The sequence below is a fragment of the Beta vulgaris genome, chromosome 4, assembly GCF_026745355.1.
Source record: "Beta vulgaris subsp. vulgaris cultivar EL10 chromosome 4, EL10.2, whole genome shotgun sequence".
NCBI classification, from domain to species: domain Eukaryota; kingdom Viridiplantae; phylum Streptophyta; class Magnoliopsida; order Caryophyllales; family Amaranthaceae; genus Beta; species Beta vulgaris.
Window position 1 is genome coordinate 55,965,346 of NC_079205.1, and position 18,764 is coordinate 55,984,109.

The following is an 18,764-nucleotide window of genomic DNA, read 5'->3' on the forward strand; positions in this document are numbered from 1 at the left end:
TCATTTCCTTCCTCACTCCTCCCCCAGCAGTAACAACTCTGCTTTAACAATTTTTTTCTTTTTTGCTGATAATTCGTTGCTATTTCCCGGGTCATTATTATTTGACCCACCTTCCTCCTCTCTCACCCACCCATCTAGAACGTCGGAGGGACTTTGGTGATGGGACTCTATGTTTAGAACCAAAAGGGATTACTTCTGCAATTTTCTGTTTGACCCACCTTCTCAAAGGAAATACAACTGTTTGGCTCCGTCTGTAATTTTCTGTTCCAATCTGTTATAAACTGCACCAGTCCCTCCCCTTTGATCGATCCACTGAACTCACTTCTGCATTTCTCTCTCTTCCTTCATCTTCTATGCTCCATTTTCATGACATTTAATTTATTTGGCCCGATTTCAGACGTTTTCATTTTTAATTTACCCTCTTTTCTAATAAGAAAAATTACAAAACGCTCTTAAATATCCTCTTCAATCGGATTTATTTCGTTGTCATAGACTCTTGCAGACTTGTTAGCGGTGGGGGTGGTTTTGCCGACGCCGCCTTTACCGGAGGTAATGACGACAACGCGTGGGGTGGAGCCTGCGAGTTGGGGTTTTCGATTGCATTGGAGGATTGTTTTGATGGGTTTATAATTATGGTTGTGGAGGATTGATTTGCCCAGGTAGGGTTTAAAGGAGTTGGATATGGAAATGGAAGGAGAGAGAGTGGAAATGGGAGAAGGAGCTTTCAGTGATAGCATTGCTACACAACTTCACAATAAGAAGAAGGGATGGAAATTTACAGATGGGAGCTCATTTTTTGAGGGGTGGAGAAAGGGAAAAAGATGAGTTTTGTGCCATAGCTAAATTGCAGATTTTTCAAAAATTGCAGAGAAGGAAGAAGGAGAGAGAGGGGGTGGGGTAGAGGAGAGAGGGGAAAAGTAACCTTTAATTCAGTAAAAGTAACCTCTTATAATGATAGTCACAAACAAAAGTAACCTCTTATAATTACAAAAAGTAACCCCTATTCATTGGAGAAGTAACCCTTTATAATTATAAAAGTAATCCTTTATAATTACAAAAAGTAACCTCTATTTACTGTAAAAATAACCCCTTATAATTAAAAAGTAACCCCTAATTTCAATAAAAGTAACCCCTTATAATAACAAAAATAGCACCTATTTTTAGTAGAAGTAACTCCTTAACATTACAAAAAGTAACCCCTTATAATTACAAAAGTAACACATATTTTTAGTAGAAGTAACTCCTTAACATTACAAAAAGTAACCCCTTATAATTACAAAAGTAGCACATATTTTTAGTAGAAGTAACTCCTTAACATTACAAAAAGTAACCCCTAGTTATAGTAAAAATAACCCCTAGTTATAGTAAAAGCAATCCCCTTACAGTTACAAAAAGTAACTTATACTTTCAGTAAAAGTAACCCCTAATTATCGTAAAAGTAACCCCTATTTATCGTAAAAGTAACTCCCTTACAGTTACAAAAATTAACATATACTTTCAGTAAAAGTAACCCCGGCCTAGTTATAGCAAAAGTAACCCCCTTACAGTTACAAAAAGTAACCTATGTTTTCAGTAAAAGTAACTCCTAGTTATAGTAAAAGTAACCCCTAGTTATAGTAAAAGTAACCTATACTTTCAGTAAAAGTAACCCCTATTTATAGTAAAAGTAACCCCTATTTATAAAAAAAGTAACCCCCTTATAGTTACAAAAAGTAACTTATACTTTCAGTAAAAGCAACCCCTTAGCATTATAAAAAGTAATTTCTAGTGTCAGTAAAATAACGTCTTAGCATTCAATAAAGTAATTTCTAATTCACTAAGAGTAACACCTTAGCATTCAAAAGCAACACGTTTTAGTTTTTATGAATAAATGAGATTAATTTATATATAGAATGGTGATACTTTTTATGAACTAATTAATAAGTTATTTGTACCTTTCTTATGATTACTTTGTATAAATATTTCAAGCTATTGTATAATAATTAGAGTTACCTTTGCGACATATGAGGGAACTCGAACAAATAAATAAGGTTACGCAAACATGTAATTGGGGTTACTTTTGTTAACTAATGAGGTTACTTTTATAATATGATGGGTCATTTGAAAAATATATGAGGGTTACTTGTAGAATAAATGAGTTACTCGTATGATAAAATAAGGGTACAAATAATAATAGTTACTTATTATGAAGTAATGGGTTCCTCGTATCATAAAATAGAAAAAAAAAATAGGGGAAATAAGAGTAAAGAGAAAATAGGAAAAAAAAAAATAGGAAAAATGAGAGACATTAAAGAGAAAAAAAAAAGAAAAAAGAAAGAGTTTAAAAAAATGACAGAAGGGGGGTGCATGAGAGAAGGGGAGGGGAATTGATGGTAAAATCTAGAGGAAATAAGAGGAGAGAGAAAATAGGAAAAAAAAAATAGGGGAAATAAGAGGAGAGAGAAAATGAGGCAAAAAAAAAGGACAATATGAGAGACACATCAAAGAGAAAAAAAAAAAGAAAAAGTTAAAAAAAAAAAGAGAGAAAAAGGGCAAAGGGGGGGCGTGCTTGACACATGAGAGAAGGGGAAGGATTAGTTAGAGGAGGGGGTGGTCACACCATTAGTTGAAGGTGTGGCCCGCCTTATATAAAAGTTTGTGTAATAGTAAAATTACAAACAGCTACAGGGAGTTGTTACTATCTTCCAAGGAGATACAAGTTCTTATGTCACACCGTCATAAAACTTTTACTTTTATAACAAAAAATTCATAATAGATGTTACAAGAAGTTAGATATAAGAACATGTATCAAAAGTTGTACAAAAAAACTAAAAAACTTGAAAGTCATAGATAATAAGTGGGTTAAACTGCCAAACATCCATACGAATACGCCCTTCGTCCCTTTGTTTGCCCAGTACTTTTTCTTTTAAGAGTTCTATTTCTATCGAGTGGGTAGCTAATCCTTTCCTTTTACACACGGGGTATGAGAAAAAGTGGAGAGAAACTATGGAGACGGAACAATCAAAAACGGTAAATGGGGAGATCTTTTAGAGACAAAAGGAATAGCCCATAACATCCAAGTTCCAACATAATAATCTATAGCTTTTTCATCAGATATCATTCGATAAGGTAAAAAACGAGAACATGTCTACACATTCAACGTATTCAAGAGTTCGTGTTCTAACAACAGAAGATGTCCAGGAAACATACCAAAGAATCCAAGACCAAGTTGACGGAACATCCAATTTTCGCTAAAAAGAACAAGTTGCAAAAATGCGATCCATAACCTTCAAATAGCTCATTGAATCATAACTTCCACATCTTTAATACCTCCTCTTGAAGGTGCAACGGTTATCAACAGATAGCAATGGCCAGTAAAAAACACCTTGAGCTTTATTTAACTGCAAACCAGTCTCACACTTGTTCATCACTGGCACCATTTTCCACCTTCTCTACAGGCTTGTCTGCATCTGCCTCTACCGTAGGTTCATTCCCCTCTTCCCTGTTGATCTGGCTGCCAAGATCCCCATCTACTCTTTGGGTTTCCACTTTGCTGATAGAAACCGGCTCTCCAACGGCAAAACCATTACTTTCAACAGCCTCTTCAACTGCATTACCCATATTCTCCGAAACACCATCCGGAATTTTAGTGGTGTCCATATTCTGCTCCTTAACAGCTTTAAAATCATTGGAAGAATCTTGCTGATGAACCTCATCAGAAGCTAGTGACGCACTTTGTGTGTCCGTAATTGATGTCACATCACCATCTACATGCATGCCATTTTCTAAACTAGCTCCACTGACTGCTTCAGCAACTTCCCCATCCTGATTAGGTTTAGCATCATCAGAGGAATCTATTTCCATGGTGCTCTCAGGTTCGGGAGCTTCAGAGCCTCGTGTAGAAGCCTGATTAGCTGCGGCTTTTTCAGCCAACTCTTCTGCGTGTTTCTTTGCATCCATTTCTTCCTGCTTTTGAGCCTCTATTTTGTAGAAATTCACGAGCTGCTGAGCCCTCTCTAATTCCGCAACAAGATCTCCATAACGTTTCTGCAAAGTTTTCTCAAGCTCTTTTTGCTTCTGGACTTCTTCCCAGAGACCCTTGATCCTGAACGAAGCTGCCAATTTTTCCTGTCTCTGCAAAGCTAGAAAGCAGTCTAATTCAGTCCCCGCAGTGTTCATCTGCTTGAAAGTGAGCTCGATTTGGGTTTTCAATTTATCAGCCCGCATCTGAAATACATAAAATTCACTGCTTAGTAACATTGTATAAACCACAACGTAATCGATCATTTTGGTTGAAAATAACTGTCACAAGCTCCCCATGAGAATTCAGAATGCATTCAGCAACAAAACCATAAATCTTGTACTAGATCACTATCTTCCTACGTACACTGACTTTAAGCTAGAAAAGTATGCTAGTAATATATCTTTGTTTATTTCTTCTCAAGACCAACACATCCACAAAAATATTTTCTGGATAAATCGACATTTCCCCCTTTACTTTTTGAACTGTTTCACATAAAGAAAATAAAAAAGCATCTTCAGAGCAGGTACGGTGGTTGGCCAGTCTCTAACTCCCAAACACTTGACTCACATCGTACAAAAGAACTCTATATATTATCTCTAGATGCACAACCTAAATTTAATGTGTACAAAAAGCCAACCCATCATAAAAATACTTCAATCAAAAGGTTATATGAAAATTATACCGCCGACATGTTAGACATTCAAATTGAGTTGGAAAAAGACTGCAACTTTACACACGGTGAGTTGTATTCTGAAGCCTAGTTAGAATCATGGCTTAGACTGCTAAATATGTTTCACTGGAAATCCAGAAAGTGCATGAAGTTCGACAATATCAGAGGTGGGTGGCTAAATGCTGCACAACCTTTTTTTAATGTGTATAAAAAGCCAACCCATCAAAAAGTACTTCAATTAAAAGGTCTTATTGAAAATTATACCACCGTCTTGCTAGACATGCAAGTTGAGTTGGACGATAATTGCAACATTACACAAGGCAAGTTGTATTTTTAAGCCTAGAATCATCGCTTAGACTGCTAAATATGTTCACTGGAAAGCCAGAAGTGCATGAAGTTCGATATTATCAAAGTTGAGTGGCTAAATGATGCTGTGTTTCAATCTATACACAAGACCATGATGTTTAAGAGAAGGCGAATTTTAGATTGCTAAAAAACATGCTATCCACAGAGAATGAGGAAGGCAATATCAGCTCTCCACTCCTTCCCCCCACCCAACACCCCCACCCCCCCCCCCCCCCCGGTACAGATTTTTAAAAAAAGAAATTGAAACAAACTTTCTGAGTTCGCAATAACAAGATCACCTCATTAGGAAAAGGACATTAGAACCAACCTTGTAACCATGTGTAAGAACATCGATCTTCTTCTCAAGCCGTTGTGCCTTTTTGTTATCATCATCCATCCTCCTTTTAACATTGTCAAATTCATTTTGTAGGGCAGCAAGTTTCTCTACAGTTCCAGCTACACTGGAGAGACCATAAGCACTACGAGTAGGAAAGTACATCAAATCATTTAAGCAAGTCGTGTGTGCCTCAACAAAATCATCAAGAGTCTCCTCCTGATGTCCCATTGCTACACGTAGATACTGAGCCTCCTCCTCGATGAAAGAACCAGCCTGCCATAATGAATTCCGGCATTCAAATGTCAGAATAAAAATTATATACATATCATACTTACTAAACATTGAACACCAGAAAGTGTGGAACTTGAGCAATTAAAAAAAATGTACTTGCAGCAAGCAGAATTATTTCATGAATAACTTCACCTCACTCATTCGAATTTGTTTCAATAAGAACATAAAGATGTAAGTCATGCTTAAAATGAACCACCTTTCAGAAAAATAAGCACTTCAACTTTTAAAAATATATTTTATTTTAGTAAAAAATAGCATAAAACAGTTTTAGTCAGTAAAATTAGTAATACTAAATATTAGGGGAGAAAAACAACTAGGAGATCAGCAAAAAAACAGGTTAAATCAGTCAGTTTCAATCTAGAAAAAAGTTTTGGTCTGTAAAATCATTTCACTTCAGTCAAAATTCAGCTGACGTGAACACTGAACAGGGGCTTATAATCACAAGCAACTTTGAGAATATTCTATGACAAATCATACTTCAAAACCCAAGTTGAAGAAAAGCCATATAGGCCCTTTGCAATAACTTTGCAGGGTATAGAAGAAATTTTTTCATCAATCATCTCTAAAAAAGAGCACGTCATTGTCTCAGCATTAACATATGGATGCACATTGCTCTCTGTGGCCCCTGAACAACATTTCTTCACACCACAGGAAAAGAGTCATCACTCAAGCAAGTACCTCAGGCACAGAGAGATGGAGGGACGATATAACTGTAGTAGACTGTAGGCTGAGGTCCATAGAAGAGTCAGAAACCTCATACTCATTTGCCTTCCCCCGTCCTAAACATAACTTTGGACAGCAATGCAACCCCCCCCCCCAAACCCCCCCCCCCCAAAAAAAAAGATTATGGTTTAGATAGGTCCATACTAATCATATCAAAGAAAATATGTGTGAGAACTGGAAATTCAGAGTACTATGTCTCGGATGCTTCGGAAAAATACTTGTTCTAGAGTTCGATTCTTTAAACGGAATATTTAGGCAGGCAGTCACTATCGGTGGAGTATGTTCACCAAGCTTCTTTGAAATTATATGCATGAAAGCTTTGCTAGAGTGCCTTAGAAGTCTCTTATCTTTTCTAATGGTGTAAATGTGTAATGCCTTGGAGTAGAATTAGTATTGCGGTTACTATTTTGGCAGACAAAGACAGAGTTCATCGTATAGGTGCTAAAAGAACCCATGCAATGAATCTACATAACATCCTACTTTATGTATTTATGTGGCAGGAGGTGCTGTAATGGTTGGTCTATAATCATACAGTACACTTCCATTAAAGAAAGCGGCTCCATTAACCCCTTTCACTGATCCTTGAAAGTAACAGAACGTAGTGAAGATCATACAATAATAAAAACTGCAACCAGAGAAAAACAAAAGCTCCTGAATTTTTCTTCCTTCCCAAACTATGATTTCTTTAACACCCACTTTTCTGATGCATGCAGTTCCTCCCTAGACAAATTAAGCTTGCCTCTATAAGTGAAGCCAATTATTTATAGTTGCAGGGGCCGGATGGCCATTACTTTTGCTTCGGGGATCGAAGAATGACTTATAAGAGGGGGTGTAGATTAGCCAATCGAACTTGCAAGTTATTTGAGTTGGGATGGTCAAAAAAGGGTCAAAACTAACTCGGATTTGACTAAATTTCAAGCTAAGTTCGAAATATAAATAAGCCAACCCAAGCAAGGGCAAGCTCAGCTCGAAAGCTAACAGGTAAGCTCGAATATAAGAAGAAAATATCTTACAATTTATAAATTATAATATAAATTAGTATATTCTGGTCTTTTCTAATTTAAATTTCATCGTATGGAATGCATGAAATGAAGTATGGTTCAAAAGGTCTCAAATTTTTTTTGATCAATGATTGCATTTCACTAACCTTGTAATCTGATCAACCTTAGATGTTTGCAAAGGAGAAAAAAATAGGAGATGAAAAGAAGGAAGAAAATGAACAGAAAAAGAAAGTTATGGAGAAGTAAAAGAGAAAGTGAGTTTCATCCAAAAACAGCAAATAAAGAAAGAAAACGAAAAATAAAAGAGAGAGAGTGAATAGCTCTAAGCTAAGTGGGCTAAAAATTGAAATAACATTATTGTCAAGAGGATTTGACCTCCTAACCACCCGAAATTTCACCAGGTCATTAACCACCAAACCAAGTATGTACTTCATGTCTATAAAGGCCTCATCTAATACATAATATCTGCAGGGGGCTAAGTAAAAAACACATGGGCCATGGGGGTGGGGCCGTGGGCTACAGGGGCTGCTAGCTGCCCATGTGGCTTCGGCGCTTCGCCCATGCCTCTATTTTTAAACAATCAGCCATAGGTAGCATAGCAGTTGGTTGACCTATCTTGTCTTTCCAGAGAGTAATTTCAAATTTTACAGATTCACGAAAAGGAATTCAAGGCTAGAAAGGTTTTTTTACAACTATAGGGCCTAGGAAAGATCAAAGAAACAACTCTAATCCACCGTCTTAGCAGAGAATCTTAACGCATTAGACCCGCTGAACATGGTGTCTGGTAGCAAAGAGCAGCATCACACTCATAATTTTGAACAGATGAGCTGACTATGGGATCAGTTTGCCGAGCTTTTCAACATGGTTCTCTCAAGCGCCTGAACCTTCCGCATGAGAGATATATAAAGTATTTTTTTTTATCGGAAAAACTAAAAGCGGGATCGAAGATCTTCCCCAGACGGAAAGAATAAAGTAGTATATAAGTAAAAAGCTATAATAGATACAATGAGCTTTCTGGCATGGAAGCAAGAGTAGCTGATTCATCAAAGTGGTCATTATGTGAGCTTCTCCTGACATGATATTTTTCAGGAAACTAAACTGAGAGCTCTAAGATCTCCAAATTGAAAGTGATCTCATGATCCACAGTCCTGAAAATAATCATGAGCTTTCCTTCCATTCTTGTGGCAGAACCACAGCAGAAATTGCCTTTTGGCAGGATACAGGATATCCTTGCTTTTTCAGCTTCATTTCTCCCGTTTCATTATATGGACTCATTGTCTGATGTCCAGGTTACCAACTTAGGCTACAGAAGTTCCATGTAAGGAAATTGTACAATTAAAGCAGGTAAAGAAAAGAAAGAAACCAGCAAGTAAATTAACAGAAAAGTACCTCTTTCAGCTCTTCTTGTTCAAAATCCTCAATCACAGGTACTACATTAGCACTACGTTTGGCTCCCTTCTTTTGCTCTTTATCATTAAGTGGATACTTGGCATTATCATGCTCCAGCAAGCTCAGCAACTCTTTTCTCACCAACTCATCTGCTTGCTCAATGTCTGTAGGAGGGGCAAATGAACTCTTATCTTCATCAGCTCTCATCAATGAACGCCTAATGAGCTCAACAGAAGCAGCTGGAGGACGAGGAAGCTCCCTTTGCAGTACTTTTGATCTCTTTCTGAGTAATGCCTGATACCTTGCTTCTTCCTCAGCCTTCTCACGAGCTATCCTATCAGACATGTCCTCTTCAATCTTTTCCTCTGGTTCTTCAGTATCCTCAGGTTCTGGATGAACAACTACTTCATACTCATTCTTGGGCTCTGGAAGACCGCTTAAACCCATACGTAGGTTTCTTTTCAGTTCAGCTTGTCTCCGAAGTTCAAGTTTTGCACTATCATGCATATCCATTTCTTCATTTATGTGAAGCTCATCCCTGATAGGAGTTCCTTTGGGTGTCATACCAAAAGAATTACCATCCCTGGAGGGAGTCATACCAATCCTTGGAGTAAGACCTGTTGCTCCAGGAGTTGTCAAAGGAGTAAGCATCGGATTAGGAGTTTGAACATCCCTTTTCTTTGGAGTCACTCCTGAAAAATCTGAAGGATGCAACTCTGGGTTGTCTCCTCCAAGCAATGGTGTTTGAGATTCCCTCAGTCTAGCCAAATTTTCAGCTTCCATCATAATAGCATCACCCTTCCCAGCAGGGGTTCTTTGGGGAGTACGCATTGGTGTCATCCCTTGTCGAGGTGTCTGAGAATAATTTGCAAGAAGAGCATGGGTTGCACCACTTCCTTCAGCAAGTTCTTGATTTCCGACCAAAAGATCACTAGCATAGCCCATTCTTGCAATCTCCTCTAACTCCTGGTCAGAAATCTGTGGAGGAGGAAGCATCAACTTCGACCTCTTTCTGACTGTTTCGGGATCATTAAGCTTGTTGGCTTGCACTATTGCTGCAGGAGCATCTTGCCTCTGGGCAATCTTATTCTTCGCAATGTCTTGTTTCCTTAATCGAGCTTCCCTATCCGCCCTTCTCTCTCCTTCAAGTTCCTCAATTGTTGTGGGAAATTTCGGCTGCTCTACAGGTCTATCTTCTTCAGCAACATCATAGAACCCTGAAGGAGGCCTTTTCTCAAATGGGATTTCAGCATTATAATCTATTCCTTTCCTCTTCCTCTTCCTTTGCCTGACATCTATACCGGCTGCCTTGAGTTCTCTTCTCTTCTGCAAAGAAGCAAGCCTCCTTGCCTCTTCAAGCTGCTTTTCTCTAGCTTTTCTTTTAGCCTTTTTACCCCTTGTGTTAGCTAACCGAGCTCGTGCTTCAGAGAGCATTTCTTTCTCATCTTCATCCATATCAACAGGGTCTGGTCGTGCAGGCTTAGACTCTGGATTGGGATCAATTTCTCCTGGACGTAATTTACGTGGGTCATCTCCAGGTTCATAATTCTCCTCCTTGGTACAAGCTGCATCAAGAAGTTTCTCATAGCGCTCAAGACACTGAGATGGCGTACGACCAACAATAGGTGCTATAGTCCTCCACTGAGTTGGCATAAGCTTTGCAAGATGAAGTAGTTTCTCATCTTCTTCTCTGGTCCACTCTGTCTACAAGTTTCAGGGAAAACGAAAATCAGCATCACTTCTAAGACTTCTTCATATTACTGTCAAAACACCAAGAGAAGCAAACAGCGGAACAAGGAACAGCTACCAGGACGCAAGTCCATACTCCAAAGTCATCAAAACCTTTCCAATGGACTTGGATAACCAACATGACAGTGTAATCCTACTTTTAATTCAATAAACAAGAAAATAGGAAGATAAGGAGCATATAGCAATAAACTTTAATCTTTATAATGAAATACAAAATGTTTGTACACACCCTAACAGTAAATGTCACACAAAAGCTATCCTGGTTACGCCATTGATTAGAAAGACAACGAAAGCGCAACTACTTCTAATATAAAATCCGTAATTACAGTAGAGCAACTAAAGATATTTCATGATCACAAAAGGCTCTGCTAGGTCTACAATCATGTAAAATAGTTCTTTCTTATCCTTGAAATAATTGAACAAACAAACCCCTCCAACACAAACCAACCTAGACCCTCTAAAAATGTTATAGTTCTAGATCGAATCGGCCTCACTTTTATTTTCTCAAATTCTAATACCTACCAGACATAACAATACCAATAAATTCGACATTGATGCGATCTTCGCCACCAACAGAAATGAAATAAAAAACCCAAACTTCCTCAAAATTAGATATTTAATCACATAATACACAACATTTACAAGAAAAACTAAACACCAACTCTCCAACTTTAGATGAAAATCCAGTAATAAGGCACATTTCATATACCAACCAACTAAAAATTGATCCAAGTTTCAATAAAACAACAACTAAATTGCCAAGAAATTTGAAATGCGAAGATAAGATTGATAGCAATAAAATCACGAATACACTAAAAATCAAACATAAAAATGAGGAGAGAGAAAGTAAGAGAATACCTTCTTAATGGAAGGGTCAAGCCACTCATACCATCGAGCTTTACACTGTTTGGCAGATTTACGAACAAGGAGAGAAGAAATACGAGCCCATTGATTTTTACCATATTTCATAACAGCAGCTTTAAGAATTTCATCTTCGGTGTTCTTCCAAACACCTCCTTTAATCATAATCCTCATCTTGAATTTGTTTTATTAATCGAACCACAATCAAAATGATTTTTTAGGGTTTTCGCTTCGAATTAGGGAAGTTAGAATTTTAAACAAAAAAAAGGATGAATCTCTCTCTGTCCTACACTACGGAAGAATGGAAATAGGAGTTTAGAGTGTGATGATGTTGAATTTTAGGGTTTATGAGCTCAAAAATTGACGGCAATGGCGGGATAAGAGGAGAGAGAAAGGTGAAGAGGGATTAATAGAGGAGCAAAGATAGATTACGATGGTAAAGTTTTGCACTTGGTAGTTTTTTCGTATTTTTTCTTTTTCTCTTCCCCACTCTTACAAGGCCACGAGCTTATATAACTCGGTATAATCTTATATGCACGCGATACGTGCGTTGATATACACATAATTTATTCGTCACTAAAACAATTACATTATTCTTTAACAAGTTAAATATATAGAGTATTTTAGACATTTATTAGAGGCGAATGACATATGAGGATTGACGGTCTTGTGTACTCGCTTCCAAACCCGTGTAGCGCAAGGATTAAAACTTAAAATGTGTTGGCACATTTATAGTGTAATGGGTTTATAAGCTCATATGATCCTATACTAGAAGAGGAAGAGGTCTAGTATGTTAAGAGTAGAATACGCAAAATCACGTGGAAAATCAAGCGACATGGGTTCTATCTTGGAACGTGAATCGTTGCATGGACGGTTTATAACCGTTGTATTCTGCACGTTATCCTTTTAATGACGATTAAGGACTCTTAATCAGAGGATTAAAGGGAGGTTAAGGCACAATAACAACTCTAATCTATGGAGGTTAAATTTATATATGATCTTTGTCATTCTTATGGGGGGTGGAAAAATAAAATCAGTTTTTCATATTCCTAATAACTTGCTTTGCTTGAAAGAAACCTTGCTATTTTCTCTCTATTGTTCTTCACAAACTCTAAACACAAATTTCTTGTTGATTCACATCTTGTGAATCGTTTTCTCCATTGTATCTCATTAATTATTTCATGTTAACCCAGTGATCGTAGAGGGGCGAAATTAAACTAATAGGAAAGTGTAGTTTCCGTGTCTTGGAGTGGTATATCTGGTTCCCTTATTGGTCAATTCTAACAATCTATTAGTTTAATTTTCCTTTCTTTTCGGATATGGCTCAATCACTCAAGGACATGACTATGAACTTCCAAAAGTTGGACAAATATGAGGGGGTGGGTTATCGAAGATGGCAAAAGAAGATGCACTTCTTGTTGACTACTTTGAATGTGGTGTATGTTCTTTCAACACCAATGTCACCATTCCCGAAATATGGAGAGGAAGAGTCCGTGGAGACTACAAGGAAGAGAACAAAGTGGAAGAATAATGACTACATTTGTCGGGGTCACATTTTCAACTCTCTTACCGACCATTTGTTCGATCTTTACCAAAATGTGGAGAGTGCAAAGGAACTTTGGGATGCTTTTGAGGCCAAGTATATTTCGGAAGATGCTTCAAGTAAGAAATTTCTTGTTAGTAATTTTAATTCATTTAAAATGACTAATGATCGGCTTATTGTAGAGCAATTTCATGAAGTTCATCATATTTTGAACCAAATAAGATCACATGGTATGGTGATGGATGAGGCGATTGTGGTTGCCTCAATCATCAATAATTACCAAATTCTTGGAAAGACTACATTCTTTAAAACATAAAAGGAAGACATGTCCATGGAGCAATTAGGAACTCATCTTCGTATAGAAAAGGGGATCCGGGCTCAATATGGGGTTAAGGATACTACTCCTAGTATTCCTAAATCTACCGTGAATTTGGTAGAGGTTGGTGGTCTAGTAAGACCAAGAAATCCAACAAAACAAAACTCTAAAACCAATGTTGCAAACAAGAAGAGGAAGACTCTCCTTGTTGGTATGCAATGGTCCTCATCTTAAGAGGGATTGTCACTAAAACAAGAAGAAGACAAAGAAGAACAACCTAGTGTTGTTCAAAACCAAGGTAAATTGCACATGTAAATGTAATTGAAGAAATGCATTTTGTTGCTATGATTTCTGAAATTATGTGTGTGCAGGTTGATGATTCTTGGTGGATAGATTCGGGAGCCTCTAGACATGTGTGCAATAATCAAGCTTCTTCAAGTCTTTGAAAGATTTGGATGATGGTCCATTCTTGTATATAGGGAATGATTCTAAGGTAAAGGCCAAGTAGAATTATTGTTAACCTTGGGAAAAACTTTAACTCTCCGAGATGTTGTTTATGTACCGGAAGTTAGGAAGAATCTTGTGTCGGATGTCCTTTGAATAAGATTGGTTTTAAAGTTGTTTTTGAGTCGGATAATTTGTATTTCCAAGGGTGGTATTTTTGTTGGACAAGGTTTCTTTTGTAATGGAATGTTTAAATTTAGTATTAATAATATTAATACTAGTTCTATTTACATGCTTGATGTTTCTTCTCTATGGCACAATCGTTTATGTCATGTGAATTATCGTAGATTATATGACATGTCTAAAATGGGGTTATACCTCCTTTCGATTTAAAGTTAGAGAAGTGTAAACTTGCTGCTAAATAAAATTACAAAAAATCCTTATCCTAGTGTGACTAGACAAACGGTATTGCTGAATTGGTGCATAGTGACTTGTGTGACTTTCATAGTTCACCTTCTTTGGAAATAAAAAATTATTGTAACTTTTATTGATGATTTTTCAAGGTTTTGTTACATATATTTATTATTTACTAAAGATGAAGCACTAGAAAAGTTTAAGACCTTTAAAACGAAGTGGAACTCCAACTTAATCAAAAGATTAAAAGACTTCGAACGGATAGGGGTGGTGAATATTATAATCCAAGTTATTTTAGTTCCATTGGTGTAATTCATGAAACAACCGCCCCATACTCACCTCAAAGTAATGGTATAGCGGAAAGGAAAAAGGGCCTAAAAGAAATGGTTAAACATGCTTTCTAATTCGGGTCTTAATGACGGTTTTTGGGGTGATGCAATTTTAACTGCATGTTAATTTAAATCGAGTTCCTAATAAAAGGAATAAGACTACCCCTTATGAACTTTGGTGTAATAAAAAGCCTAATCTCAATTACCTTAAGGTATGGGGTTGTAGGGCAATTGTCAAATTGACGGAACCTAAAAGGAAAACTTTAGGTGAAAAAGGAATTGATTGCATTTTTATAGGCTATGCGGTACATAGCAAAGCCTATAGGTTTTATGTCATTGAGCCCAATGACTTTGTCTCTATTCCTATCCGTGATAGAGTCAAGGGATGCAATATTTGATGAGACTAGATTCTCATCGATTCCAAGACCAAAGGACATGATACCTAGTACTAGTTCCAATGTTGTAGATGACATTCAAATGATCATGATACTACAACACCGGAAATTAGGAAAAGTAAAAGAATTAGAAAAGAGAAATCTTTTGGACCGGATTTTCAACTATATTTAGTTGAAGGGTCAAGGGAGTCAATTTCGACTCAAATTTCATATTGTTACAATATGGAGGAGGATCCTAGGCCTTTGATGAGGCTATGAAGTCTCATGATTCTGCTTTCTAGAAAGAGGCAGTGAATGATGAAATGGATTCTATAATGGTAATCACACTTGGATTTTAGCTAATTTACCTCCCGGTTGCAAACCCCTAGGTTGTAAATGGATTTTTGTAAGGAAAAAGAAAATCGATGGAACCATACTAAAACATAAGGCCCGGTTAGTGGTCCAAGGTTTTAGGCAAAGATATGGTATCGATTACTTTGATACTTATGCTCCAGTAGCTAGAATAGCTACTATTAGACTATTGATAGCATTAGCTGCGATTCATGGTCTAGTAATTCACCAAATGGATGTAAATTCTTAATGGTGAATTGGAGGAGGAAGTGTACATGAATCAACCTGAAGGGTTTGTGGTCAAAGGTCAAGAAACTAAAGTTTGCAAATTAGTTAGATCTTTGTATGGTCTTAAACAAGCACCTAAGCAATGGCATCAAAAATTTGATGAAGTTGTGTTGTCTAGTGGGTTCAAAATAAATCAGTCCGATAAGTGTGTATATAGCAAATTTGATAAGTAAAGGAGTTATAATTTGCTTATATGTTGATGATATGCTTATTTTTGGGACTGATTTGGAACAAGTGGAAAAGACCAAAGTCTTTTTCTCTCTAGCTTCTCCATGAAAGATTTGGGTGAAGCGGATGTTATTCTAGGTATTAGAATAATAGAGGGAAAGGGTCGTTTTCTTTATCACAATCTCATTATATTGAGAAAGTGGTCAAGAGGTATAATGAGTCAAATTCGACTCATTTTGCTACTCCTATGGATCCTAGTATTCACTTGGTTCCGAGTAGTGGTACTCCAATTTCACAATTGGAGTATGCAAGCTTAATTGGAAGCTTGATGTATGCTATGACTAGCACTCGGCCGGATATAGCCTTTGCTATTGGCAAGCTCAGTAGGTATACTAGTAATCCTAGTATGTTGCATTGGCAAGCATTGAGAAGAGTGTTAAGGTACTTGAATAAGACCTTGGATTATGTCATAACATACAAAGAGAACCTTCTATCTTAGAAGGTTACTCGGATGCTAGTTGGATTTCGAATAAGGAAGATTATTCATCCACTAGTGGTTGGGTGTTTCTTCTTGGAGGAGGTGGGCATCCAAGAAGCAAACATGTATAACGGATTCACTATGGCATCGGAATTCATTGCTTTGGCTTCTTGTTGCCAAGAAGCGGAATGGCTAAGGAATGTGTTGAGTGAGGTGGACTTATGGGTAAACCTATGTCACCTCTTGCTATCCATTGTGATAGTGCATCAACCATAGCTAAAGCATATAGTGAAGTCTACAATGGCAAGTCAAGGCACATTGGAGTTAGACATAGCTATGTGCGGGAAATGATAAGGAATAGTTGTATAACTATTAATTTTGTTCGGTCTAGTTTGAACTTGGCGGATACGTTTACAAAACCGTTGTCAAGGGAACTAGTGAACAAAATGAACAAAGGGATGGGTCTTAAGCCTATTGATCAACCTATGGTGAAGGAAAACTCTATTTGATGTCTAATACAACGTTAGATCTCAAATTCAAGGAGGATAGTACTTCTCTAGAGGTTGGGAGCACTTGTTTAATACATCCAGGTTAGTGCTTGTTGCTAAATGTAAAGAGGTTGAATTTATTCTTAATAAATCTTTGATAAAGTGCTCAATTGTAGGAGCATGTTCGAAAGATTTACCTATATAAGCTAGAAGTTTGGCCGCTTCACCAAGTCTAAGGCTTGACTTGGGCGCTTATGAATGGATATGGACACCAAGGCTTCATAGGTGTCGGAGGTTAAGAACTTAGTTTGTTATTACCCTAGGAACACTTCAAGAGGGGGGTGAATTGTAGGTGTAGAAATAAACGTTACTTTTTGCAGAATTTTAAACTTAAACAAATAAATAAGCTAGAGGAACACAAGGGATTTTTACGAGGAAAAACTTTTTGGGCCCAACAAGAAGAAACAACCTCGACCACTAGGGATTTTAAACTCAACTCTTTCACTAATTAGGCCAAACAACTTTGTTACAACCTAATTCTATTCTCGAGCCACACCTTGAGTTCCTAAACTCAAGTTCCTGAGCCATTGTTCCCTTAACAGTAGTTCCTCTCAACTTCACTCGAAGTTATCTCACTTTTCTAGCTTAACTCAAAGCTTCTCTCTTACAGAACTTCACTCAAAGTTCCCTTACCCCAAAAACCAAAATACAATTGATCGAAATACGCTTATGCTATGTTTGGATAGCAAGATTTCATTTCAAATCCTGGATTTGGATGAAATCTAGTGTTTGGATGGCATGAAATTTGAAATCATGGAATTTGTTCAAATTCTTATCAAAAGCTTATATTAGTAGAATTTGAAATTCAAGCTATTACCTTGTCATTTGAAATTCTCTCCCCATACATACCCCAACTTCATGAGTATCTATATCTCAACTTCACTCATTTTCTTTCTAATATCTATTTCTCTCTCATTTAGTAAACCCACACTTTTTCTCTCTCCTCCATTAAACCTCTATTTTTCTCTCCTCTATCAAACCCCTTTTACAAAATAATGATTAGGAATTGAAATACAAACTTTAAATTCAAGATTTCAATTCCATTATTTGAAATGAGATAAAAGTTTCCAAACACTACCTTAGTGGAATTAGAGTAAGAAAGCAAAGAACAAATGGCTATTATGAGAGAATGAAGGCACTGACACTTAATTAGTTAAACTCACTTAATTACTTAGTCAGACTCATTTTGGAACTTATTTAGACTTGAATATTTATAGTGACAAACACATAGAACGTGAGAGTTAAAATCGAGTTCATGTTAAATCCATTAACCCATGATGTTCCTTCCCCTAAGGAACACGTTCCTTATCATGTCCCATGATCCCATGATCTCATTTTGGACGTGGATATGTTATAGCCACAACTCCTAAAAATTAGGAGTTTCTTGAGCTTTATCCGAAAATCAGTTAAACATCAAAACAGATTTATTATTAAAAATGAATTTTAATCTTTAAGAAAATATTATCTTTTAAATAAACTATTTATAAAACCGGATAAATATTTTCTTATCTTTTTCGAAAAACAAAATCTTTTCCTTAAAAGATTTTCTATTAAAACTGATTTCCACTTAGGTAAAACTGATTTCCTATTATTTAGGCATGACTTACTCAATTTCATAATTGTACCGTTATACTACTGCATGCCTAAGTCTAGTTCCTTTTATATATCAAGTTCCTTTAACAGATTCGTTTTGTGTCACTTAGGTTGTTCCTTAGAAAGGACCAAACTCTCATTCTCAAATAATACTGCCAATGTTCCTTACTATCCTTACTTTGTTCCTTTACAATGGAACTAGAAAATAAAACGCCTTGCTTTTATTCTTCTTGATCCAATGCTGCTCCAGTATCAACTTCTAGAAACTTCTTTACTTAGTCTTTGAAATCCTCTCTTGACTTCTTCCTTAACTTCGATTCTCCTAGTTCCTTTCATTGATACCTTAATAATCATACACTTAAATAACTCATTAGTTTACAACTTAGTTTGCATCTTTGTTTCTTTGTCATCATCAAAACTAGGGTTCAACATAGTTTATGCTTATGTGTATTAGTATCTTCAATAATTTGTGATGATTATATGATTCAAAGCTTTGTCTATCATTATGATCGAAATTATTGTAAAGTTACATTTACTAAGTGGAGATTC

The 18,764-nt window shown here is 36.7% G+C and overlaps 1 protein-coding gene across 1 annotated transcript; it reads right to left on the bottom strand.

Moving 5' to 3' along the window:
- Positions 1-3,000: 3,000 nt before the first annotated feature.
- LOC104890617 (cell division cycle 5-like protein) lies at positions 3,001-11,860 on the bottom strand. Its single transcript, XM_010676167.4, has 4 exons — positions 11,367-11,860; positions 8,760-10,463; positions 5,347-5,628; positions 3,001-4,206 (listed from the first exon to the last, which is right to left on the bottom strand). The coding sequence occupies exons 1-4, from the start codon at positions 11,541-11,543 to the stop codon at positions 3,394-3,396; spliced, it is 2,976 nt and encodes a 991-aa protein (XP_010674469.2). The 5' UTR covers positions 11,544-11,860; the 3' UTR covers positions 3,001-3,393.
- Between the last annotated feature and the right edge of the window lie 6,904 nt (positions 11,861-18,764).